Genomic DNA, 27,038 nt, shown 5'->3' with positions numbered 1-27,038 from the left:
AGATCCATCAGAAGAGCATAAAACATTGTTGGAGGAACAATGGCATCTCACATTTACCTTCTAGTAAACAGTGTTTGTTTTTAAAAAAGGATATTTCAAATCCAGGGGTTTTTTTGCATTATTATTTGTAGTCTATGTTCTCTTTTTAATCAGCTGCACTTTACATTTTTGACCCTCTATCTTTAACTCTGGATAACCAAACCACACCAAAAAAAAGACTTGTAGTCTTGATTCTTCCCATCTAACTTCAGCACTTACTCCCATATTTCGACCCTTGTTGCCCTAGTGTCTTTGTATAGTCAGGGGAGCATGAGTAAGAAGGATGTTCCTTCAAAGCATAAATCAAGATAAAATTATACATTATGCCCAAGCTGACCCAGTAGCTCTAACACTGCCTTACCTCTTTGCTCCTGATTCTCCTTCTCTCTCCTCATCTTGCACCAGCTCTGGCACATCAGTTACGCTGCACTGGGACCATTCAGATCACTAAACAGAAACCTAACCTGACCAAAAAAAGAAAACCACAAAAGTAAATTGCTGTCTGTTAGGTTAGCAGTTTGAATCACCTTTGGAAAGGGTCCAGCAAGGAAAAGAGCAAGTAAAAATATTTATAAGTCAATATGACTTACCTGTGAAAAAGAAGGCATTTTGTGTCCAAAGCTGTGGAGCATAGCACACCAAGCTTCTGTGCCATTCTTTATCTGCATCCAAACTTTATCCTTTTGTGCGTATAATGGGCATCTATAACTTAAAGGCACCAAAGTGCAGTTCGCTGTTAAGTGCTAAAGTTAAGTGGGATGAATCCACTAAATCTTTTTAGTTGAAGCTCTTGATCCATGATTCCTCTTATCTGGTTTGCTGGGTTTTTTCCTTCTCTTCCAACAGTCAGCCTTTGACTAAAAGAAATATTTACCATGAGCTCTGTGATCTTGGCACTTCCATTGCCTTTCATGCTTGATGCAGTTGTTAGTGTTTTGGAACATCAGAAGTGCAATTTTAAACTTTATCCATTGGCTTGCAAACTTCAGATGAAAACTTGGATGGGCAGTCTGTCAGTACTCAGATGTTTGGCAAGAAGTTTTAGTAATAATTTTCTGAGGTTACATTTAAGAGGTTGTAAATCTGCTACGCTTTGATGTATGGCATTGTAGTATTTCTTCAGATACTTAAGATGCAGACCCATCATAGTAACGAAAACCAATAATGTGCACAATTAAATCTATTTATTTTAGCTTTTCTGATTCAAAGTGCAGAGTGTAGAAACTGACTTCTAAAATCTTGAAAATTAACAAATTGTTATTCATATTTTTAATGTGTTCATAATCCATTGGGGTTTGGGGAAAAAAAAAACCAGAGCAAGTATAACAAATGGAGGGGTTCTTTTTATGTTTTAAATTGAAATATTCCAGGAGGCATGAAAAGAAACATAAATGAGACAATGATGTAAGAGATATCAATAGAAGCCTTTAAATAGGTATTCCTTTAAGTGCTAAAATTGGTTTCAGTTTATTTGAATATAAGGGAGTTAATTTACACTAACTTTTTCTTTTTTTAACTGCTTGAAATCACTTATGGGCAATGCTGTCTGGCAATAGAGTAATTTTTAATCTATAAAAGTAAAACTAATATTGTGAAACTTGTAGTAAGAAATAAAGGATAAAATTTATGACATAAACAGTGCAAAATGAAGGCTGTTTATAATACTCATTAATTTCCTATAATGCAATTGTTTATGCAGACATGATTAGTTATCAGTACCTGAATATTATATACTGGTTAAAAAGATATGAAAACCTGCTGATATTTTATCTCCTTTACACATCTGTGCGCCTGTGGTACATTAGCAGCTGTGCATACAAGTGATAGAATGTAAACTTGCGGAACTAGTCACCTGCCGTATGGACACATTCGTGTGTTACTGTGCCAAAGCTCTTCAAGTGAAGTTAGCAACCAGAAACCAAGCTCTGGCTATCTGCTGTGGGACAAAGTAAGAAAACGTGTAGTAGTAGTTTAAATAAACCTATTAGATATCAATCAATTAAATGGATACAGACACATGGGGTTTAATTGCTATTTGTTTACTTAAATCCGGTTAGCTTATGTCAGTAAATTGTCATGTCACTCGAGTTGAGTGCTAAATCTGTCTAAATGTGTGTAGCTGAACTGGTTCAAATCTTCAACTAGACCCGGTTAAAATTTATTTAGGTTAGCCATTTCAAGCTCCTATTCTTTTTAAAACATATTAAAGTATAAAAAAACCTCTTAGTAAGCTATTCTTGCTGAGAATAGTCTACCAGGTTAATATTAAAATGCTAATCGCCTAAGTCACTGTTATGTTGAACTTATTTTCCCATTGGCAGGTCAGAAGCTTTCCAAATCTGACGTGTAACTCACCATTTATGAGTAAACCTAATGTTTTTCTCTTACTACCATGTATCTCTTCCCCCTTTCCAGGTTTTCATGGTTTCTTAACAATATGTCAAAATAATCCTATTTAGAAATGGAATTATTTCTCTGGCCTTCACCACAGTAACTGAACACCTCACAAATATTATCCTCACAACTTAAGGCAGAAAAGTATTACTACCTATGTTTTGCAGAAGCAACAACCACAATGAAAGAAACGGTGGTTTGCCCAAAACTCCCCAGAGTTTGTGGTAGAGGTTAAAAGAGTTCATGTGTCCTAATGCAGTATCTTAATCAAAGCCAGTCTTCTTTCCTTACATGTTTCAGTTCAAAAGCCCGAAAAGAAAATCTCCTTAGTGTTTATTTTTCCTAACTAGACACAAATTAACTCTTTACTCTAAGTTATCCTCTTATATATGAACTGATTGTAATTTGGAAGCAAACAAATTTGTTTTCACAAACAAATTACATTTTCACTTTGTATCGTTCTGAGAATTTACATTTACATGCATTTTTTAACCCATGTCTCCTGAAAAAGGCCACTTTCCAAAGTCCTGTGAGTCTCTTAAAAATGAAATGTAATTATTTTATTTGAATTGTAAAATGGATAGTACTTTTTTTTTATTATATTTTCTGAAAAAAAGAGAAAAAAATTCACAGCAGGCTGGACCTCTTACGTAAATGAGATTAAAAGTGTAATTTATTTTGTCCAAGCAAACAGAGGATCTGATGGGGTGCAAGAAAAGGAGATAAACATAAGTCAGCATTGTGTAGGTAATAAGTAAGAATAGAGAAAAAGACAGAACAAATGAGAGAGAAAGGTGAAGTTAAGAACAGAAAATAGTTATTTCATTATCTTTAAAATGCAGAAAATCTGACTTCTTTTTTTGTTTTTTAATAAATGGTTGCCAAACGTATTTTCCAAGTGAGTGTAAGATTGGAGAGAGTCCATATGATCAAGCAGGAGGAACAGCTACTAATTCGTCCTATTAGGGTATGCATCATTTGTTAATGGCTCTGGGAGTTTTGCAGAGAGCTTCTATAAATGATCAGGCTAAGGTTCACAAGGATTTATATAAATCTTGATGAACGTTAGACTTCAAACATGGCCACGTGAATTATCAGAAGCATTTGCAATTCCGTGACGTTGTTCCAAAATTTGAATGTTTCCAGTCTCTGAGAATCTAGTGGTCTCTGTGCTTGCACATAGTTATCTCATGTCAGTATCCTGCGTAAAACCCTGTTACTTCTCAATAGTTACACCATGATCTGGCCCACACAAGTGAAAGAAAAGACAGGTGCTTTTATTCTTCTTTTCCTCTTTTAAGGAGAAGCAAGGTCTCCTGAAGTATCCGTGCTTTGCCTTAGTTTGACTAGTTACTCCTGTATTGTGATGTTTATCTTTCTTTCTTTCTTTCTTTTGTATTCCCCTTGGGGAATGCCTCTCACTGCTGAATTCTCTACACCCAGTTTCATTCCATCTCAGCAATGACCTTAAGGATTCCAGATGAGTTTTCAGCATGTCATTATTAGTCATACTTTAAAGTGTGGCTAATACTATCCTTAGCTGTAATTAAGTTATGCTGAAGAAGATTGACTAGAAGTAGCCTAGGATGGAAAGCCAGTGTGTTGGGCTTAGGAACCTGGAGAGTAGCAGCAGCTGCCATCTGCAAAAAACAGAGGTGGAGAGAAGTTCAGAGGCTCATGAAAAGCTTTGGAGTCATAAGGGGGAGGGCAGTACGTGTTTAATCAGGGATGGAAGCTTAGTGGATAAAAGGAGAAAACTGCTTTGTTGGGGGCGAGGGGAAGGAAGGGGTATCTGCAGGGGTTGGGAAGACACGACTGAAAAGAAGTGATTGGTAACAGGTGCCTTCAAACAATCTCTAGCTCTGCCTCTTTCCCCTCTTTTCCGTGTAAAAGATTGTACATGATAATGTCAAAATTATTTGTGTTTCTAAAGTGAATGACTTCCTGCTCATCTATGTGCTGCAACTTCTTTTATATAAAAAAAAATGCTGATGTACAATGCTTAGCTCTCTTTTTAAATGTTAAGCCACAGAGTAATTATCATTTTTCTTATGCTACGTTTCTGTTCCAAGATTCTAGTTTCTATTAATGTTCTGCATGTTTTCTAAGTAGATTACAGGGACATTTCTGCATCACAAGTAAGCCCCGGAGCTATTCTCAGCTTAAAGCTTGGAGAAACAAAGTGACATTTACATTGCTAAATGAGCGTAGAGAAGTTTCTGGCTCATTTTTTTACATGGAAAAATATGCTCTGAAGCAGTATTTCTCATTTTTGTTATCTGTTTTGTTGCTGTCAAGCTTTAATAAAACTCGAATTCCAAATAGTACTGAATTTAGGAAGAGGAAGGACTTAACAGCTGGGTACATTCATTCTTTTCTTGGAGCTGTATTATTCAGAATGTCTTACTAGTTTTCATATATATTCTTTAAAGAATTGTCTTTCCATTCACAGTGGTATACACTAACAATTGTGTAATAAATGGTGATTTCTACTCAGCAATTTTTAATTGTTTTTTTTTAAATCTTGGAAACCATTATAATAACACAGGGTTTAGTAATGTTCATTGATATAAGTCAAATATAAATACATTTTTTGCTTTTCATAGGCAAAATGCAACTTATTTATGAATTATAGGATGGAATTGGCATGTGTATTTTATGTTTTTGAGAGAGCTAGAATCAGTAAAAGTGATAAACATTTAAACAAGAAATCGTTGGCTGTTGAGAAATCTGAAATGTATTTCCTGTATTGGCTATGAATATTTCCATCACATTCTGCTGCTTATCTAGCTGTGTAAAAGTTTTACTTTTGTTCCCTGTATGGGAGGATTTGAATATTACCAAGTGAAAAGTGAATTTAAATACTCCGTAAGAAATACCAAAGACAGGGAGAATCAAACTAAACTGTCACCCTCTCGGAAAACACAGGAATTTCTACATAATAATTTATGCAAATAAGTCTGTTTTGACATATTAGCATTTTTAGCATCTGTTTCCTGTAAGTAGAATTCACTTAAGAAAGCATACATTTTATTAAACTCGAATTTGAGTAAATGAATGTCACAATGGCTCAGATTAAAAAAATATTTGGGGATTTAGTCCTAGTTAGAATTGCAAATATATTTCTGAACTTCAGTCCAAAAAGTGAAAAAGACTTTCAGAATTTGACATGCAAGTTCTGGATTATAAGACAAATTATGTCCTATTTTTCTTAAGAAGTTAGATTTAACTGTTAAGAACAAATTTAACATACAGCTGAAATAGGCAGGGACTTTTATGTATCTAAAAGGACAGAAGCTGTTCACTGCAATGACTGGGCATTTTATTGTTGCCACACTTCTAATGCATTCACCTTATAAAACTGGAAGTAGTTTGTAGATCCATGTAGTCACAGATCTGTCAGTTCATTTTCAGTTTTTATATGCACTGGGATATAGAGAACTCCTGAATGAAGTGTAGTGCAGAGAAGCTATCAACATCCTGCATATGGTCTGGCATCTTTCCACCACCCAGTTATCAGGTTCATTTGTTTGATCAGGACATTTCATACTGTCTTCCAGTTTCCAGCTTTACAATGTGTATCCATGTGCCTAAGATGACCATATGTGCAAATCTCACACCAGAATTCTTGCTGACTTCTCATATTGCCAGTACAGCTGCAATTGAGGATGCAACTATGTCAAATACACTCTGCCTTAACATGAGGGATTAAACCATGACTTGTGATGTTTTCATAATTGCACAGGTGGTTGTTAAAATCTTCTTTGAGCTCTGTTATGCATGTAGGTTCGACTCCTGATAGGCACAAGCCCAGAGCGTTCCACTGTTGAAGCTGAATTTGCACCATTCGTCCCACTGCATCCTATCCATCTACAGTCATACATAGCAGAATGGACTGACTTGCCATTTGCTTCATTTTCCTGTCACATCAAAATGGAGCTTCTGTAATGTCTTTCTACTATTTCACACTTTGTGATCATTAATATTAATGTCCAGTGTTGTTAATTCTGTGTTAATAGTGTCAGTCTTTTTTCCACTTTCAGCCAAAAAAGGGAGACAAATAATTCATTCCAGGTTATAGGCTATAGCCCTTCTGCAGTGTGTCTCTAGCTGTTTGGCAGAAATAAAACCCGTGAAGAACATTTCTAAAATAATTCTCTGTGTGACTTGTCAATATTCCTAAAGAGGAGACATTCTAGGAACTACTTTTGCTTGAGAGCCTCATTCCTTGATAATGACACATATGTCTCCTTTCTCTAAATGCACTCCAACTTTTTCTTCAAAGTGCTGTATGCAAGTCATTGCATATGTTGAAAGGTGGAATCAGGTTCAATTTCAGTCCTCTGGTCTGTTGTTCTCCAGGAGTATGTCAGTGACTTGATGTCCTATGCCAATAATCTGCAGAGAAGGCTCCATTTGTTTACCTCCATTTTAACTAGTGAACTCCAATGATATTAAAGAGTACTACCAGTGTAAAGATGATCTGAGAAGTCGTTTGTCAAGTCAAGTGACAAAGTAGCAGAGATGGATCTTGCCTAATTTTAAAAATCTGTAGTGTAGATGTCTACACCTGAAAATTATCTAGGGATTTGTAGTCAGAAAAGAAAAACAGGCACTATTATGTTGTGATTTACCATATCCTCATCTAAAATCAGCAAAATTAATTGTAACCTTTGAATTTCTCACCAACAGCTATATAGAAGAATCCAACAAGCTAGTTTGCCTAGGTTTAAATATTATTGCTGAAGATCTCTAAAGGTCAATGTGAGGAAGTCCAACCAAGTATCCTGTCACATGCTCCAAAGCTGAACTGCAACCAGTGTTCTCACGAAGATCCCTCTCCATCTTAGTATCAGCTGTTAAATGATACAACTTTATTTTTAACACACCTTTACTTTCACAGAAAATCACAGTAGGAATCTAAGAGGGATCGTATCCAAGTAAGAAAATGCACAGACTTCAGAGAGGACAATATTCTTAGTATTTTCTCTACCATCACCTTATATGCCCATCAAGATTGACCCTACTGAACAGCCTGAGACAGACAACTGTGAAGACTGTTCCTTCTGAACCACCCAGCCCTACTCTTTTCCTGATCAAGATCACTTTCTCTCAAGAAGGAGTTATAGGAAGTATATTTTTTTTTCTCTGAATCCTCCCAGGAACATTTGTATATTGAACATCAACTTTTAATTCTTGAGGGACTGAGAAATCATTTCTGAAATGTGCTCTTTACAAATCACTACCAAATGGATATAGCATTCTTAAATGCTGGGTTAGGTTTCTCAAATCAGTATTCTTTAACATACCCATAACCTCATTTTCTGAACTCTGCTTTTCCCTGTGCTTACTTGTTGTTTGAAAACTACAATAGCTGCCTAAATGGGAGGATATGTGCATGTGAAGGCAGATTGCATTGACTTAGCACAAACATGTTTTTCATCCCAGTACGGCTGTCTTCTCTCACTAGCATGTTCTATTATAGCTATTGTTTTTATTGTTGTTGTTATTTTAGAAGTTAGTATAGCCAGAATAGTCACCAGACTGGTAAACTCAAACCTACTATTTGGCTCTCACGTTGAGAAGAGTCCAGTCTCTGGACTCGAGGTGTGGTGCACTGAGACTCTCGTGAAGCAGTTTTTTGTCCAGTCCCCTCTATGCAAGAGAGGCTGTACAGTCAACTGTTCTTGGACATAAGACAGTGCTGTAATCTCTCAAGTTTCTCCAGACTGGATACATATTTTTATTTTGAGTTATAATTTAACCACATGGAGACCATATGGCAGTTAAAGTGAGGAATACAAGCTTTCCACAGGAGATCCTGCTTTACTCTAACAGTACAGAAGACTTGCAGATTGGGGGTGGGGACACACATCTAAAATCATCGTCTTAGTGCTTGACTCACAAATTCTGAGAGACCTTAAGTTTTGATCAGCATCTTTGGGGGAGGCAAACCTCTGTTTTTATCCTTCCTTCAGCTGATCTTTCTGGTATTGTCAGTGAAATTGGTTTTCTTCTTTAAAGATCATAGTATTTAGCACCTTTTCTGTGTTTCCATTCTTTTGCTGGGAATTTATGCTGTTTTCTTCTCTGGGAACACTTGTCAGTCATCAAAATTCAGTGGTTCTGGCAGAAGCTGATACGTTTTCTAGGACAGAAATTTCTTGTTCAGCTTCCACAATACAAGTTCTCTGCTTCAAAATGGAGTTCTAATCCAAGGTGAAGTTTGCAATCATAAATTCTATATGTAAAGTTAGAAGTAAAATGCTGTCTGTCATGGTAAAGGTTAGTTAACTGTACATGCTATTGTTAGGGTCACTTTTGCTTTAGAAGATATTTATCTGAGTGCAGTAACTATGGGCTTTACTGCATGAGGAAGGAGCCAGATGGACCCAATACCCCTTGGCTTCTTCTCTGATGATTTTAGTGATGTGAAAGGACATTAAATTTACCATCAGAATGAATTATCTTCAGGCCAGAAAGGTAGATATCTCTTCCTACTGAGCATTCCCAACTGTTCAGTTTGATCTATGTAAAGCTTCTTTTCAAAATCATTGTGTGGAGATTATTTGAAGGTGCAAGACATCCCCGCCATAAGAACACAAGAATTGACATTTATGTAATTGATTCCTGTAAGCCGGTTGCTTTTTCTTGAGACTGTTATTTTGCATCTGCTTCCAGAGCATGATATATAAACATATATCTTTTTAACTGCTTATATAACTTTACATATTTATTATAATTATAGACACACATATACATAATGTTAAGTGCCTTTGCAAGCTTTTGAGTGCACAGAGAATTCTTTCTTGCTTTGATTATAGCTACATGGCAGAGACAGTAAGAAGAAAAATCTTCATATTTGTTGACAATCCACTGAAAAGAAATGGAATTACTAGCTTGATAAATATCTATTGTGCTTAATGTAGGCAATTTTTTCGTACATTTGATCAATTATTTACTTGATAAAACAGCATTTCTTGTTATGCCTCAATAATTTTCCATATCAGACAATTCTTTTTCATTTTGTTTTTATTATGTAACTTATGATTTTGTTACAATATTTAATACTATACTAATTTTGAATTTTTGTAGTACTGAATCAGGAAAATGTAAGACGCTTTTCTGGTACATGCATATTTGAGCATGCATCAAGGACAACAAAAAACATGTTAATAGAGATCCCTTTATCGTATCTATAACTTAAAATATATTTATATTTTATATTGCTGCATGCCTTATTTTGCATTTGCTCATTTCTGTCTCCTAGTTGCATTGCTATTTGAAGGAATCATATTTTATCCTTCATATTTCCAAACTGATTGTAATTTTATCATTTTTCTAGGTACTATTTTAATTATCCATAATAAACAGGTAAAAACAATTTTAAATAAAATATAACTTATTTTTAATTGCTTCAAGATCAATCATCATCATAAGAATCTGAGATTCTTCTGAAATACGAGCAATATGAGCAGATAGCATCCAACTATTTTGCCTTTTTTACTCTACCTTTTAAAAATGATTGATACTTCTTTCATTTGCTTCCTTTAACACTGTTTTAAAACTTGATGGTTTTAATATGATATACAGTTTTTGCAGACTGTAAGAGTTCCACAACAACATCACTGATAGCATTCAGCCTAATTAATTAACAAGGTAGAATTAGGGAAAAATCCCAAAAAAGAAAACATTTTAGTTAGAGAACATCATGGAAAAGATTGGTGCCAGTCCTTTGTACCTAAATATCTCCTTCGCTGTTTGTGTATTGCACACAAAATTGCTTTTGCTATTTTTAACTGAGGTTGCTGGACATCACAGTACCAAAAATAAATGGAAATAAGCAAGTAAGTTCTTCTGATACTATTTAGAATGCAATACATGTTACCTTACCTCACTTCCTGCTTCATCGCTCCCATTCTCAGTCCATTCTCAGTCCATTCATTCTAATCACTTATTCTGAATTCCAACTACTTGCTGGTTATGTATGCAAAAGTTTCAATGATTCTTTTAAGGTCGAGTAATCTTCATTAAATGTGAATTAAGGTGCATAAGTAAGTGGAATACAGGATGTTAGATTGTTCTAAAGTATGAACCTATGTACGTTTAGGAAAACTTATACAAGTAGATGGTCTGTGTTGTGAATGCTTGTTCTAAAAATGCAATTCTTTTTAACACAGGAATTCAATACTTCAAATATGTGTGCAAGGGGAATTATGATGGCATGTATTGGCTATTCAGGCTGAAAGTTGTTTTAGGTGAAGTAGAAGGCTAGGAAAAGTAAATGATAAGGAGAGTGAGGTGAAACATGGATTCAGCTTATGACAACTAAATTTAGGTATCTAAATGGAGGTGTCTGTGGTGAGGTAAGCATCTTTCTTTGCATTATAGTCAGTAGCAGCCTGGTCAATATGGCTAGTGTAGTTACAACATGATTCAGCCAACACACCAATAGGTGTCCACTTCTGAATGGCTTGAATCACGTTCCAAGCTGCACTGTAATGGAAAACTAGATTCCTAGCTCATGTGTAGATACTTAAGTTTAGACACATCGATTTAGGCGTTATAAGCTTGAGTAAAATCCCATTTAATGTGTCACACAGCTCATTACTTTGGTTTTTGGCATTTGTGCTGGTAGGCAGAGCAGGTTAGCATCCTTAACAAAAATTCGTCAGGTTTCTGTGGACAGACTTTCAAAATATTTAATAATAGAGTATAGCCCTGATACTTGTTTGTATGGGCAACGCTCATTGTACATAAACAATGTTTTTGTGCCAGCTGCATACTGAAATTTTTTCGTTGTTTCATCTTAACCCACCTTTTCTTCCTAACTGCATTGTTTTCCCTGTATCTGCACTGCCACATCCCCACGGAATATTGTGTAAGCAGGGAGCGGGTGCTTGCATTCCCAAAGTTTGGGACAGTGAGACCAAAGCTGTAAAGCCAGCGCAGAGAGGAGCTGGGAGAATCCACTCAGAAGTGTTAGTACTCGTAGTCCTCCCAAGAAGGATTGCTGTCTTGGCTCTCCAAAGCCAAAGCCCTCGGACCTGGAAGCCTCAACACAGTGACGCACAACTTGCATAGCATGGCTTGCTTATATGTCCAGGAGCCAGCGTGGCAAGGACCAAATACCTCCACAGTGAAACTGGGACGTGCAGAGCTTTAGCAACACTGTTTCTACAGTGCACTGACTAACTGGAGTGAATACTGTAAGTTAACAATTTGCACAGCTCTGCCTGGACATAGGACTGTGGACTTGACACAGTAGAAATGTATAAAAATTTTAACCATCCATTTCTCTCCACAACTTCCTTTACTGAGCTTATCCTGAAACTAATACATGTCCTTCTACACAAAAGATTCTTCCCATCCATTTTGAACCCTATACCTACTTTCCCCTTTTTTCTCAAGATTCTGTTCAGATGGGAACAAGTTCACATACTCCTGCTAAGCACAAGCTCCAGAGCTTCTTTTCCCGTGCTAGCTTTCTAGACCAACTTGCCAGTTTTTAGGATTGGAAAATATTCTTGAATCATAGTAGCATGCTAACAGTAGCAGGTAGTGCGAATGGCTCCTTGTTTAGAACTTAAAAGTGAAGCTAAGAATTGTGTTCAGGAGCAGAGAAATCTAAAGACATGGCTAAAATTATTGTGGTTCAAGACAGAACTTTGTTTGCAGCGTTCCCTTGGTTGAAAACAACAAATCTCTTGCAAATGTGTTGGGCCAGTTTTCTTTTCTTGTTTAGCAGTACACATACCAATGATTCTATTGGATTCAGCATTTCCTGTGCTATTTTGCCAAGTTTGTTAAGGTCTTTCACACTAAATGTGGAAGGATTTTAGAACAAATGTTAAGGCAATTTTAGCTAAATTCTCATGATAAATTTGGCTGTGATGTCAAAATAATTTATTTGGTGTGGGCTAATTTCTCATCCCCACTCCCTGTCATTCCTTCCCATAGCTTCACCTTAGAGAATTCTGTCACAGGGGAAGGTCGTGTGAGAGCTGACTCTCCAGAGCCTATTCCAAGTCCGAAAGCAGACAGGGCTCTCACAGGACAGATTCTGCGAAGTAGACAGCTTAGACTGCCGAGTGGATCTTGACACAAGAGAATTTGACCCTACACATACAGATTTCAACTCTGTTTCTGAAATAAATCTCTGTGACAGTTTTTGGGTTTTGCCTTGTTCAAACGTGCAACTGTTTGGTCCACAAAAGAACGCAGTTTAAGTATAGAACAGCACTTGTTAATGTCAAAACATTGGTTATGTACAATTTAATCTCCTGTGATGGTGTATGTATTTGCTGTATACTTGCTTGAGTTATTTTCATCAAGAAATTCTGTCTATGTGTCGCTTTGGCAACATCTTTGCAGAGTTTACAACTTTGAAAAACATGTTGGCATCAACTATGCAGTCCTTTTAAACAGCTGCTCTGCAGTCATGCTGTTTCAACACGCCACCACACATGGCTGAATTATGCAAATAGTTAATATTAAATGACTGAGATAGATACAAGAACAATTTGTACACTCGATAAAGCTGGTGTGTGGAGTGTAACATCCATTCATCTAACTGAGTTAGTGTGGGACAATTTAAAGGCAACAACATGATTCTTTTGACTTTGTATCTTGTATTAAAGGCAGCAGTGGACAGAGAGAAGGTATCTGGCAGGAATGTTTTAAAAGGCTGAGGGGGGTTCTTAACTCGTTACTAATAATGCAATGAAAATAGAATGTGCATCAATGTAATTTTCTGGCACGTATTAAGAAGTAGGTAAGATATAACAAATGTTTGTCATTCAGCTATAAATATGAGTTACCCTGTTCGGATTGAGAAATAAGATAGAATGTTAATTACATAGAATGCTAATACATTAACAGCGTTGCTTATTGAAGACAACAGCATTTGTAAAAAGTAAGGAAAAGCATTGACAAAGATGTGAAATTGTCTTAAAATTTACTTTGAAAGGCTTTTCTACTGACTTTGCTATTCTAGTTCTGCAATAGTGAATGTTCTAAATAATAATAGTACAATAAATAATAGTAATAAATAATGCTTTAAATTCTGTAACTTATTTTTTAGTAATTACACCCATTACATGTGGGAGGAGAGAACATTAGGCAGTCGGTGAGGCAAGATGACAAAAGAAGATGTCCAATTGAAGTCACAAAATATTATGTTTTTTCCTTTCTCACTCTGCTGTACATGTTGAATAATCTGTTTTGTTCAGCTAAGCAGTAAGAAAAGGGTACTTCTTAATTAATCCAAATTGTTTACTAAGCAAATTATTAGAACATCCAAAAAAGTCTGCATTTCTCTATGCCCTTGTTTTTCTTTTCCCATGTTGGAACTTTCACTTTTCACAAAAGTTCTTTTCTACTCTGATCCCATTTTTGCTGTACGTCTGCTTAAGGTTTTTCATTGATTTGTCTTTTCTGATCTGGATATAAAAACACATATTTTTTTTAGTAATGTATTTATAGGACTTCTGTGCAAGACCTAGTGCTTGAAAGTGCAATTTGTCACGGTCATTCAAATTAGATTTGTAAACTCCCTCAGCCTGACAAAACAAATTCAAAAGAATTCTTTTCAATTAAATGGAAGCTTAAGTTAAAAGAGATAGTGGGTTCCTTATTACACAGCACATGTTCTCTTTTACAGCCTTTAAGCAATACAAAATTTGAGTTATATAAATCCTATATGACTTTCTTATTTTCTTACTTTTATTAGTGTCCAATTAGTAACCTTATTAATTATGGCAAGTATATGTTCATGCTTGTTAGATTTACTGATCCACTTACACATTTAGTTTGGTGAGTATAAATTTATTATTAACAAATAAATATTTAATACCTTCAAATGTAATTTTACTGAATAACTTAGCATTGTTCTTTTGTGGTTTTATAGGAACTAGCCACAATGAAACAGATTCTAATTAGTCTACATGGTAAACAAAATTTACCTCCATCTCATATTGATGTAAAAAGTGTAACTGCAAAAAACAAATCAAACCCTTCAGTAAAACTGCTGCCAGAACATGAAGAAGAAAATGTATTTACACCTAAGCCAACATTATTTGTAAGTACTATGATAAGAGTAAGTGCCATAAGCTTTTTTTATAATTCTCCTCACTTTTTAAAAAGAAAAATGTGGGTTCATATTTCAAGAAGATGTATAATTCATTCAGCTGAATACTTGCAGCTCTTTATGGGAATGGTCAGTGCTGAGGAGAAAAATTACAGTTTATGGTGTTATTTAACTATTTGGTAGTTTTTACATCTTAAGTTTACAGCAAACTAGATTAAAAAAAGAAAATTATAATATTGCAATATTAAGAGTAGCTAGCAAAATTTTAATAGCCAAAGGGATCCACAAACTATATATACAATTTTAAATCTACCCTGATCATGTGTGAGTTGAGTATATGTGTATATATATTGAGGAACAGGAGTGAGGAAATAGGTGTATTTATGTATATTCATGTATATATGTATATTAATGTATGTGTATGTATCTAAATATATATTAAAAATACATGCCCAGTACTGATACCACTTCTGTTACTAAGGATACCTGATATTATAAAACCCTAGTTTATTCCTTTAGAAGCTAAATGCTTGGATTTAAATACTTCAAGTGGCCTGCTTCAGATTTAATGCCTCTAGTATTTGTAAGCTTCATGAAAATGGTTTAGAAGTTCCTGACTATGACTGTGTCAGAACTAATAAATTTAAGAGAGCCAAATTGCAATGCTGAATCACAAAACAAATTATGACTCTTATTTACACTTCTTGAGGCTACCTCTGTCTAGGGTAGACTGGTTGTATCCACATTGTATAGCATATGTGCTATTTTGTTCCAGATATGCATCTATATTATTTTTTTTTCCTGGTGGAGACTTTAAAATTCAGTGTCTTAAACAATATGATGTTTGTATTGCAGCACGTCAGACACTGTTTTTATAATACAAAATATAGGAAAAAGTTGCATCTCTTGGACACGATGTGAGGGAATTTGGGCTTTTTAGGGGTTCAAAGTTTGTTTGGATAGTGTTATGAGACTAAACACAGGCATACCCAGTGTTGTCTCATCCACAATCCTTTCAATAGTGCTAAATCACACTGCCCAAACTTTGTCTTTGACGGAGCTATTCAATGATCCAAAATGTGAGCTAACAATTGGGTTGTGTTTCATCTGTCCTGTCTTATTTAGGGATATAGAAGCGGTGTAGGAATCTACAAAAAATGTTTTTACATTTAGAAATTGTGACAAGTTTCTCTTGGAAAAGTTCTAGTCTTTTTAGAGAACCAAAAATGGGCAGATGGTAAGGTTTCTTCTTAGATGGGGAAAGAAGTTAGTAGTCCTCCAAAAATCCTGCCAATTTAGGTCAATTTCTGTAATTTTAAAAGCTTGTACAAATAGAGCAGATTTATTTTTGTAACTGAAATTTTCAAAATGAGAGAAAGATGGAGATTAAAATGTGATGAGAAGCCCCACCACAAGGCCAGCTGAATAAAATCATTTTTTAAATTGAATGGTTATTAAGTCTTGGAGGAAAGAATGAATAGAGAGCAGACAAAAAGCAGAACTAGAAAAGAACAAGTTTAGGGACAACAGACAAAAGAGATAGTGCTCACTAATGCAAGAGATTATACCCAACCCTGAAAGCAGAATAGTCCTTACCTTGTTCCACCTCCACTTCTTTAATTTTATTTCTCTATACAACCAACCACTGAATTTGCCACAAGAATGTTACACAATCCTGAGTGCCTAGCAGTAGGCCATAGGATTATGAAGGCAAGGCAAAGTTGCTCACAGATAATTCTCTGCAATTAAAATACTTTCTATGCTGTTAGAAAACTGCTGAATTCTTTTAATTATCATTTTTTTAAGAACTATAGTTCTGCATAAAGTGTTGGTCAATTGTGGCACACCTAAGGTCTCTTTTCTAAGTTCCATCCCCTTCTCAAATGGGAAAATCAGATGATGCTCTTTCAAATGAAACCTATTTATGACACAGTTGATGCATGTTTTCATTGTGATAGATTTTTTAAACAAATCATTTACTTCTTACTGTATAATCTGCTTTTTATAACCTAGAAATAGGGAGGTTTTAATTCAGATATGTAGTAATAGTAACTTTAAATGCGTAGTCTTGTTTTTAATTGATTTGCATTTAAGCAAAGAATTCAAATATCACTGTGAACTACATAGGAAGGAAAGAGACTTTAGTGTAGATTGCATGTTTTTCTTCTGACTTTCACTGTCTCACAATTAAAACATTCTTTATTTTACAGACAAATAAAGAGGCACCCGTATGGTACAAGAAACTGCAGAAGAAAACATCACCGTAGCATTTTTCAAAAATTATTCAAAATAATCCTTTGGGGAGCTTTTTTTTGAAGAAAATTATTTTCACCATAATGATGCCCCTTTTACCATAAACACAAACAACTGTTTTGTTTTTAACTGTTCTTTTATACCTGTCAAATGATCTTATGCTTCCGAAAATAATTTTTAGATCTGTCCTGTGAATAAAATGTGTGGAAATAATGCATGCAATGATTTTACTAACATATATTTGAATTTTAAAAGATAAATAAACACTAGCATATTGTACACATTTATAATCTGGGCAGTTAAAGAGCATGTTATTCAGAGTGTTCAAATTAATGCATGTTTCAGCTTTTTTATATTGTTTTTCTTGGACCCTGTGTTTCATCCCACATTCCTTGCAACTATTCTGGCTCATAGAAATTTAAAAAATATACATGGGTTAGCATCAGACTATATCCTGCTTTCTATGAAGGAAGTTCATGTCAGGTGGAAGAAAAAAAATAATTTCTTACCAGCCTTGATTTGTATAGTTTGTCATTTGATGTCATTTGTTCTACCAAACAGGCATTAAAAACAAAGCAGCAATAAAATACATCTTGATTATCAGCACTGACACTTAATGGGCTAGATGCACTTATTTTAGTGTATTTACATCTGTGTAATAATAAAAATAGAACCATGATGTGTGAGTACTGTAGCATGTAATAGTGAAATGGATAACTTGCCATATTTAATTGCATAAAAATAAGCCCCATCTTCCAAGAACACAGTCTACTTACTTATGCCACTCCACCATCTATTTAGACTATAGAAAAGGTCTCTAATATTTTAAAGCACTTTTGACTGCATATGGTACATGTCTATATACAACATAAATATATATGATATTGGTTTAGTGACTGTATACTGAAAATATTGCTGAGATTTCATTTAAGAGGGAGCTCTTTTTTCTTACCTCCTTCTTCCTTGACAATATCTCTTCAACTGATTCATTGTTCCTACCTGGACATGAATGATAATTATTTACTATATGATACTGAGCTATATCAGGCTTATGATTCCTAGATACACTTTTCTTCATTTTCCAAACAGCAGTTTGAAGCACAGCAATACTTCTTGTGCTTCAGGTAAGCTTCAGTTTCTTTATTATTTTTTTATAATTCAGAGAGAGTGAGGTAAAAATGCTAGCAATTGCACGTCACAGGATTAAAATTATCATTCTGTGAGTGAGGGAGTCCAAGTGTGTAGACAGAGGTAATATCTTTTATTAGCCTAACTGGTGTTCACTAGGGAAAAAAAATACACAAACCTTTAGGCTCACAAAGCTATCTGTACAGACATTCCTGAATAAACTTTGGTTTCCTGAAGTCTAGGGTTTTATCTAACTTGTATTTTTATGTGAATAGAATCATTAACATGTCTTTCATGTGAAACAGCTCCCATATGCAGATACTAATTTTGTACTTTGTAATAGATATTTTCTATGATTCACAGTCCCAAGTTTAACTTCCCAGACTATTCTATTTGTCTGTTATCACCCAATAATTAATGAAATATATTATCTAGAAGGACTGTGAGCTATTTTAGGCAAGATACTAGTTGGAATCTTAAATATTCACAATTTGTTCTCTTATCTTTTCCTTATAGAAAAATTGGTGAGACCTTATATGGACTGTAAGGTGGGTGGGAAATTGGCTGACACACCAAGCTTCAGGAAATGTGATCAGCAATGCAAAGTCCAACTGGCAACTGGCAAATAGTAGCATCCCTCGGCAAGTTCATAGGCAATACCAAATTTGGGAGAGTAGTCTATACACTGGAGGGCAGGGTCTCAGAGAGACCTCAACAGGCTGGGTCAACGAGAACCCTAGGAAGTTCAACAAAAGCAATTGCAGTCCCACATCTAGGATGGAATAAACCCCATATGCCAGTACTGGCTGGAAAGCAGCTTGGCAGAAACAGACCTCAGGGTCCTAGTGGACAACAAATTGAACAGGAATCAGCAACGTGCCAGCCAGCCCCATCCTGGGTGGTACTAACAACAGGATAGCCAGCAGATGGAGGGAGGTGATCCTTCCCTTCTGTTCGGTGCATGGAAGACCGCATCTGGAGTGCTGCATCCAGTTTTGGGCTTGTTCAAGATAGGCATTGACATATTGAGGTGAGACCAGCAGAGATTCACCAAGATGATCAGGGGCTGGAGCAGCTGATATAGAAGGGGAGGCTGAAAGAACTGGACTTGTTCAGCCTTAAGAATAGAGGGTTTTACCCTCTGTACCTAATGGGATGGTACAGAGACAACAGAGCCAGAGTCCTCTCAGAGGTGCACAGCAATAGAGTAAGAGGCATTGGACATGAGAATGGAGCACTAGAAAACTTGGTTAGCTATTATGAAAAATGTTTTTTCCTGTGAGGGTGGTCAAATACTGGAACAGGTTGCCCAGAGAGGTGGTGGAGTCTTCATCCTTGGAGATATACAGAGCTCAACCAGACTAAGTCCTGAGCAACCTGGTATGATTGGACCTGTCTTGGACTAGATGATGATTTTCAGATGGACTAGATGACTGATTTTCAGAATTCCTGTCCAACTTAAATTACTCTATGGTAATATTTCTAAATATACTAATATAAGATAGTGACATTAATTTACTTCTTACCATCCAAAAGACACAAAGTGTTTAATTCTTCCATGGAAATACAATGCACAAGAACATTTGCATGCTTCCAGAATTAATTGCGCGTTGTCAACTTCTGTGTCCTCCAGGCAGCTTGATTTTCTAGGAAGGCTGACAGAAAATTAGGCTGATTTGTGGTGAAATTTTATTGACATTTAAACAGTTCTTCAGATGACAAAGTGACATATTCTGGCAAAGTTTTTTTTAGACAATTACTAGCAAGTTCCATCTTTAAATTTGCAAAAATATAAGTAATTTGTTAGCATATACTCATAACCCATAATACTGTTGGTAAATTCTTGTATTCTGTGTAGTCCCTGTGTAAATCTCCTCAGTATGTATTTTTTTCCAGTTTAAGACTTTGTGTTTTTCCTGAGTCTCCTCACTAGACTCCAAGGGTATAATTAATTATCTAGGAGGAGACCTTCTAAGCTTTTCACGGGAAAGCTAGAATGTCACTTAAATACAACTATTCAAATGTGAAATGCCCTACAGCAAAAATTAATGAACCTTTTTGCTCTTTAAGTAATGAAAAGGTTCAGTTGCATTACCTGTACAGCATTTTTACTGATGTTATTTCCCACAAACATAGTTGTCAAATGAATTATTCCAAAATTCTTCTTCATGAAATGGTCTTTGCAGTTTCCCATCAGAGTAGGCCTTGTGTCAATGATGCGTGAGTCAAAAAGAATGAAGTCAAGAGGAATTTCTAAGGGTAGTCATGCATGGAAGCAACTTGTGACAGAAGTGCCCAACCCACATAATCATCCTTAGTTCCTCTTTTTCAAACCAAAGGGAGCAAAGAGAGAAAAATCTCTATCTGTTATTACATTTCTTGGTACATTAAGTTGGTGTTACTTAAGTGGTAAGTTTCGTAAGTATATGGGCTGAACAGGAAAGAAGGAAGGACAGCTGGTTTAGAGCAGGTTAGGATTTTTTTTTTAACAGTATAATTGCTTTCTCCCCTTTCTGTCCTTGCTAGAAGCAAAGAAGCTCTAAAGCATCAAGGAAATCTCATTTGAGGAAAAAATTTGAAAACATGAAATTGCTTTTTTTAATAAGGACCTAAACTTTCAAGGCTTGTTGCTGAATCCTGTGATGATACTTCAGTGGCATTGTAGTTTCTAAATATTTTCTGTGCAAAGAAATGATATGTCATTGGGATCTGTAGTCTTCCTCCCCTTCAAGACTTTCTTTACAAAACAGTGATGAAACCTTGCAAAAGAGGAACAACTGTAAATTCAAATATTAGTTGTCTGAACATTCGTCAGTATCGCTGGGATACGATTTGCTACCTCTTACACTTAAGCTGTTATTTTCCATTTCAGTTATCCTTTCCTATGTTATCTAGTTCCAGCAAAAAAAGGAACACTAACTCTACTCTACTGACATCTGGAAGATGGTCAGGTAAAATTCTTTTGCTCCTGGTGTATATTAATCAACTCCCATGTCTTCGGAAGATGTAACTCAGAGAGCACGACTTTCTAGAAAAGAATTATTACTTTTTGAAGAAGTGTTTATGTTATTATGTATATGCCTCAATCAACTGTCAGTCTGTTGCACATTTACATAAAAAGAGATTTATACACAACAGTTTGAGTCTGTAACAGCCTGTCATCTTTCAAGGTTGTTCTCACTAAGGAGGTCTACTGAGGAAAGAATTTATCTCCCTGTTAACATTACATTTAATAGAACACATGCCAGACTTTTTAGTGAGTCAAAGAAATGTATCCCTGGTATTTTCTTATACCAAAGAATATCAAGAATCTGTATTCATTCTCGACCTTTGAAAGTGAAACAAGTATCTCTAGAAGATCAAGTTTTGCTTAGTGTCTTTGGGCAATATTATCCCCTTCTTAAATTCCTAGGATTGATTGGGAACTCTTGACCTTTAAAACGCATACTTCCGTAGCTTAATTAAGGCAGTTACACTTTGGGTGTTTCAGCCTGAAGCTGGGCAGCACTCAGCAGCAGTGCAAGGTGCTAACTCTTGGGGGACAGCATCGCCAGCGGAAATGGACAGCAGTTGGGAATGACGCAAGAGTGAGCTGCGGGTATTGCAGGAGCTTGTACAGTAGGACAAGTGGCTGTGGCTCCACAGATGTCAGACCCTCTGCAGCTCTTGAAGCCCTCTGCTGACAGCACAAGAACCACCAACTTCGTTCCACCGAGTTCATTTTGCAGAGTTCCCTGGGTTGCTTTCCTCACTGACGAGTTTTCCATAACAGTAAATGCCGCTTGCTTTTTTTTTTTTTTTTTTGAGAGAGAGAGACAGACTCCTTTTTCTCAGGACATTGGAACTGGGTTTAAAAAAAAAAAAAAAAAAGGTGAATTTTAATCAGCTTACCCTTTAAAGGATGAAGGGGACAAAAAACCCCAGAAGATTTCATCCCCATGAAAGCAGGAAATGGCAGAAGTATTAAATGCAAAAAGTTAGAACTGATCACAAAATAGCTTTTACTCAGAAACTTACATGTTTTCATAGACTGTGTGCCCTTTTTGAAGATACTACAGAAATAACCACTGTAAAAAAGAATGTAGCTTTGATTGAAGCAATAGAATCAACTTTGTTTGACCATGAATAATTGAAGTCTTTGTGTTAATGCTTCTTTTAAAGAGTAGTGGATCAGTAAATGTAACTTAATTGCAGGAAAAGTCTTATGGATGGAATTTATTACTGTATTTCAATGAAAGTCTTTTCATTTTTCCTTTTGGTTAAATAGAAGGATTAGTTAGATTATTCAGTGTTGCAGCTGAAATTGTTAGCAATTCCCAGTGCTCCTTTTTATCGTGATTTTAGAGATACATATTGCAGCATGTAAGACTTTCTCTTTTGCTTTCTTACTCAGTTCTTTAGAAGAATTTGTTTAATTCTTCTAAACTGAGTAAGAAAGCAAAAGAGAAAGTCTTGCATGCTGCAATAGGTATCTTTGTGCATTATCATACGGTAGAGCCTGGCAATGCAGTGCTTGACTTTTACGAGGTAGTCGTCATCTAGAATTTATATGCGGATTTTAAACAGGATTGTTACCTAAGTGCGTGGCCTTTCCTAAAAGAAAGAATTGGAAATATTCCTACTGAGTTCTCTCGAAGACCTTGAGAGAGGGTTGTTTCTGTGCCCAAACTTTCTTGTGCTCGCCGGCACTGGTATAGTGCCACACACGCAGGAGACTTGTCATGCTACGTTTCGCAAGCCTGTGGTTTCCAAGCACAGAGCTCCCAGTGCCAGTGGAGCCGTGTAAACAGCGATTCACAAGCTGTCATCCAGAGCTATGTGTAAGATGTTCACACAAAAATTAATATCACTCATCTCTGATGAGTGATACTGCGGGAAGCGTAAACAAGGAAATACAAATACAGTATTTTGGTGCAGTCTATTCACTTCCCACCATGTCCTTCTTGGGGGTAAAATTATTTTAGCTTATAAATAAAATTCTAGTGAGTCTTCGTTCTTGGACATTGGAAAGGAAACATGCTGCAAGTCCTGCACGGATGCTAAGTCCTTTCTTTCAGATACTTCATCAGAGATCTTCTGTTTTCGGATCTTGGGTACTGACCAGACAACTCCTAAGAGATCATTAGGCACCACTTCTTACACATTGATCTCTATTTTATTAACTTATCACTTACATACTAAGTAAGTCCCCTAAATCCACTCAGTATTTATGAGTAAAGGAGTACGTGCCTGAAAGTAACAACGAGCAGTAAAGGGACTAATATGTCAGTGACTTGAGTCTTACTGAATTAGCACATTCCTCGTCATTTCTTTCATTATTGCAGTAATTAACTTTGCAAAATTGCGTTTGTTCCATTCAGCAGGGAATGGAGAACAATAACAGTGTTTACCAACAGCAAGAGGGAGCTTACCTTTCTTTCTCAACCCGGTAAAATCTCTGCCGGCTAATCTCGCTGCACAGCTAGGGTGCCCTCCTACACAATGGAGACTGTCTGAAACCTCCCTTAGGGAAAACTCAGTGAGCTGATTAGATCTGTTGTCAATGAAAACCAAATACCCAATCCTATGAAATATAGCGGTTTTTCATTCTGACGTGCCATTTCAAATCTGTACGGGCTGAAACCTTTGTCAAATAGTTTTACATCATGATAGTAATTCTGAGATAGCTGAATGACTTACTTACAAACTGTTAGAGTGTTTTCAATCCATTAAACACTGTGAAATTACAAAGAAACAAACTGTGTAAAGTTCTTACATTTCCAGCTGTAGTAACATCAAGAATCTTTGATAATTCACTATTATTCTTTTCTAGTTGTAAACTGAAATATTATATAGAAATACAAATACATTTCTAACATAAATGTTTAAGTTGCTTTTGATTATGAATGAAATGGCAATAAAGTATCTTGAAATAAATATAAAGGTTACTGTATTGCATGATCTTCATGGGCTTGTCCGATCTACTGTCCTGTCTCTAAGAATTGTCAGGTTCATGACAGAAAATGCAAAGTCCCCATGGGCCAACAGCCAACAGGTGTGGACAGCACCACATTTCCTGTTTTGAATGATAGCCCTAGTTTTCATTAAAATGCACAGTATCTTCACTATGCAAGCTTTCAGATTCACTGAATGTTTCTGGAAACAGGAATTCCTGACCCACCTTCTCAGTTATGTTTTTTTATTATCCTTTCGTGTAAGAGATTTTCTGTGGTTTTTATTCTTATCACTCCTGTCTAATTTCTGAAAACACAAAGATGTAACTGTAAGGTTCTTAAAACTGTGCTTTGGTGCCACTCAGCTGTGGAGGTACCAAAAGTACAGCTACGCCTGCATTCTCAGTGACCACCTAGACTTGTCCTAGTCGTGACAACACCAAGTCCTACTGCTACACAGATGGCAGTACGAACAGTGCTTCACTTTGTATGAAATATGAATTCTTGGGTTTGGTAATAAGAAAAAGTGTGAGCCTGAACATGTATTTCTTGGAGCAGAAACTGGAACCCAGTCTGAACAGAACCGGCAAGGCTATTGGCTTCACAGTGCTCTATAGTCATTACACCGCGTCCACAGGAAACGCAATGTTGCCGTTTCCCTCACGTGGAGGATAGGATTGAATTTGATCACTCCTGGTGAGTGTTCACAGAAGTTAACTTTAGGCAAGATAATGATGGGATCATTTCTGAAGAAAGGAGTGACCTTCAGACCTTCAGCTTTGGAAAGAAACGGCCAAGACAAAATTCTGAGCTCCCAGCCTATTAGCTTGAAGCACCTCCTAGAGACTACATAAAGGTCCTGCGTACTGACAGGGTACTGAATTTAATATATGCCTCTTCTTCATTTTCTGATATCTACTTTAAAAATATCAGGTTTATAGTTTTTGTTTATCCCATTCTTAAGCACCTAACTTCATGAAATAATAAGGAACTTTGGACAAATCTTAAGAGAGTATGGATCCCATGACTACTTCAACACTCAACTTTGCAAAGGTTAGCACTTACTTTTCAGTTATAGATTGCTGGTAAGAGTAGATTTAATCCAGTAAAGGAAATTATGGGGCCATAACATTTGATGGAGGGCGGATATTTAAAAATATAATGCATTCATGTTTAACAAAGTATTTGTAGAGGGGAATTCCTTAAGTTGCATAATTCACTGTGAACAGGCAACTTCTTTGGCTCTTTGGCTATTACTTAGCTTTCCGTGAGCACTGCTTTCACTCCTGCATTCAGAGGAGAGGGAAGCAGGCATTGCATCACACTGTCTCTCAGTGTGATGTTTTTGAAAGAAACATCAACATGAGACAAGTTTAATTAATCCCACAATGTCCTTGGGATAAAGAACATAGAGATTTTTTTGCTCTTAAATTAGATAGCAGGAAAGCTTATTGCCACTGCTTCATACTATAAATAACATCACCTGGATTGGAAGTGCTGCAATGGATCGTTGCAAAACGCTTCTGCTGATAGAACACAGTGGACCAAGCTGGTCTAACCTACTGTGATTAATAATTATCTCATAGGTGAATTTCACTATGTTCAAATAATTGTTTTAATGTAAGATTTAAAATAACAGGGATGGATGCAGATGCGGTATTGATGAAAGACAGTTTGTGTAATTGCAACATGCTCTGTTCACATGCTCTGGCAATGCTAACATGAAGCAAAAGGAAGAGTTAACATCTTTTTTGCCCCTTCCACTTTTACTTCTTTCCCTTTTCAGCACAGTCATATCTGAATACGAAACTTAACATTTGAAAAACTGTAGTGCTGCATGGTAAAACACTTTAAAACATGTAGAACAAGACATGATTTTTATCCTGGTCCTGCCAAAATATATGTTTTAATATTAGTTTGTTTCTCCGGTGCAATAAAATGCAGGGTTTTTTTCCACAGGTTACATGCAGTTATGTAGTATCTTATGCCAATTTGTACCAGGGACTGTGTGCCAGATTTATGAATCATTAGGCCTTACTCTTGAATTGCACAGAAGCAAGATTTTCTAATCACTAAAAAAAGCTCTGTATTTTATTACTCTACCAAGTTATCAATATGCAATCTAGAGAGAAAGAAGCCTTGTTTTGTTAAAAGATTGAATCGACTTTTCCTCTCCTTTATCTTATTTATATCTTTCAAGCAGCACAGGGATTAAGACACGTTGTTAAAGTCTTGCCTCATCCAACTTGCCACAGTAGTTACGAGTTCATGCGTAAGCGAGCTCCATAGCTTAACTAAGCATGTTATGAACCGGTCAGGTAATGGGCTATACATTAATGAACTGCAGTTTTCCATACCATAACACAATAGACATAGACCAAGCTTTCATTAAGTCATCAGCAACAAGAATACTTATGGGTCAAATGTGAACATTCTAATACATAAATGTTTTTATTTAGAGCTGTTCTAGTAAAGAAAATATTAACTAAATATCATTAAAACGGAGAAAGGTTTTTAATCTTGTCTCTCATTCTGCAAGTAAACATTTATTTTACTTATTTATTTTTTTATATATTTCAAAAGCATTTTAAAAAAGAAATTATGAAAAAAAGAGCTTTAAAAAAATTATTAGTATATTACAAGTGGAAACGAGCTAAGCTGGTTGAAACATATTATTGCAATTTAAATCTCTCTTTTTTTGGAAAATAGTATCCTTAATTATCTGAATAAATGAGTATCCTTAAAAAAAGTGTAGAATGAAGCTGGATTGAATATTTTACCAAATCTTGTGTTGCACGTTTTTCCAGTATGTTTTGTAGAAAATAATTTGAGTAACACTTGAAGCTGCAAGTACCAATATGTTATCATGTTTTTTTCTCACTGAAAAATTATTTACTTCTCTTGATCAGGCTCTAAATATTTTCAGAAAGGCAGAAAATAATGAGGAAAAAAAGCAACATTGAGTTAACTATGTTGTATATTATTTAACATAATCTACTATTTAAGGTATGCCTGAGAACTGAAATTAAAAACATTCTAAAGGACTTGGAAATTTAATGGATCTGCAACTCATGGGAATAATATAGTTAGCTAAACTAAGGTGAGATCTGTAATACTGTCCCATGTCATCAGACATTTCATCTTGTATAACATTGGATTTGACTTTTTTTTTTTTTTAATGGACATCTTACTTATGTTACTTG

General features: G+C 35.7%; 1 protein-coding gene across 2 annotated transcripts in view; it reads left to right on the top strand.

Moving 5' to 3' along the window:
- The window catches only part of PIBF1 (progesterone immunomodulatory binding factor 1), a 127,193-nt gene extending 109,812 nt beyond the window's left edge, over window positions 1–17,381 (top strand). For both annotated transcript variants that reach the window (XM_075741690.1, XM_075741691.1), the window contains exons 17-18: window positions 14,342–14,512; window positions 16,732–17,381. In XM_075741690.1, the coding sequence (XP_075597805.1) occupies window positions 14,342–14,512; window positions 16,732–16,788 (228 nt within the window). In that variant the 3' untranslated portion in view covers window positions 16,789–17,381. The remainder of the gene's footprint in view (window positions 1–14,341; window positions 14,513–16,731) is intronic.
- The last annotated feature ends 9,657 nt before the right edge of the window (window positions 17,382–27,038 follow it).

This window comes from Balearica regulorum, chromosome 1 (genome assembly GCF_011004875.1).
Source record: "Balearica regulorum gibbericeps isolate bBalReg1 chromosome 1, bBalReg1.pri, whole genome shotgun sequence".
NCBI classification, from domain to species: Eukaryota; Metazoa; Chordata; class Aves; order Gruiformes; family Gruidae; genus Balearica; species Balearica regulorum.
The sequence above is the reverse complement of the archived record's forward strand: the minus strand, read 5'-3'. Positions and strand labels throughout refer to the sequence as shown.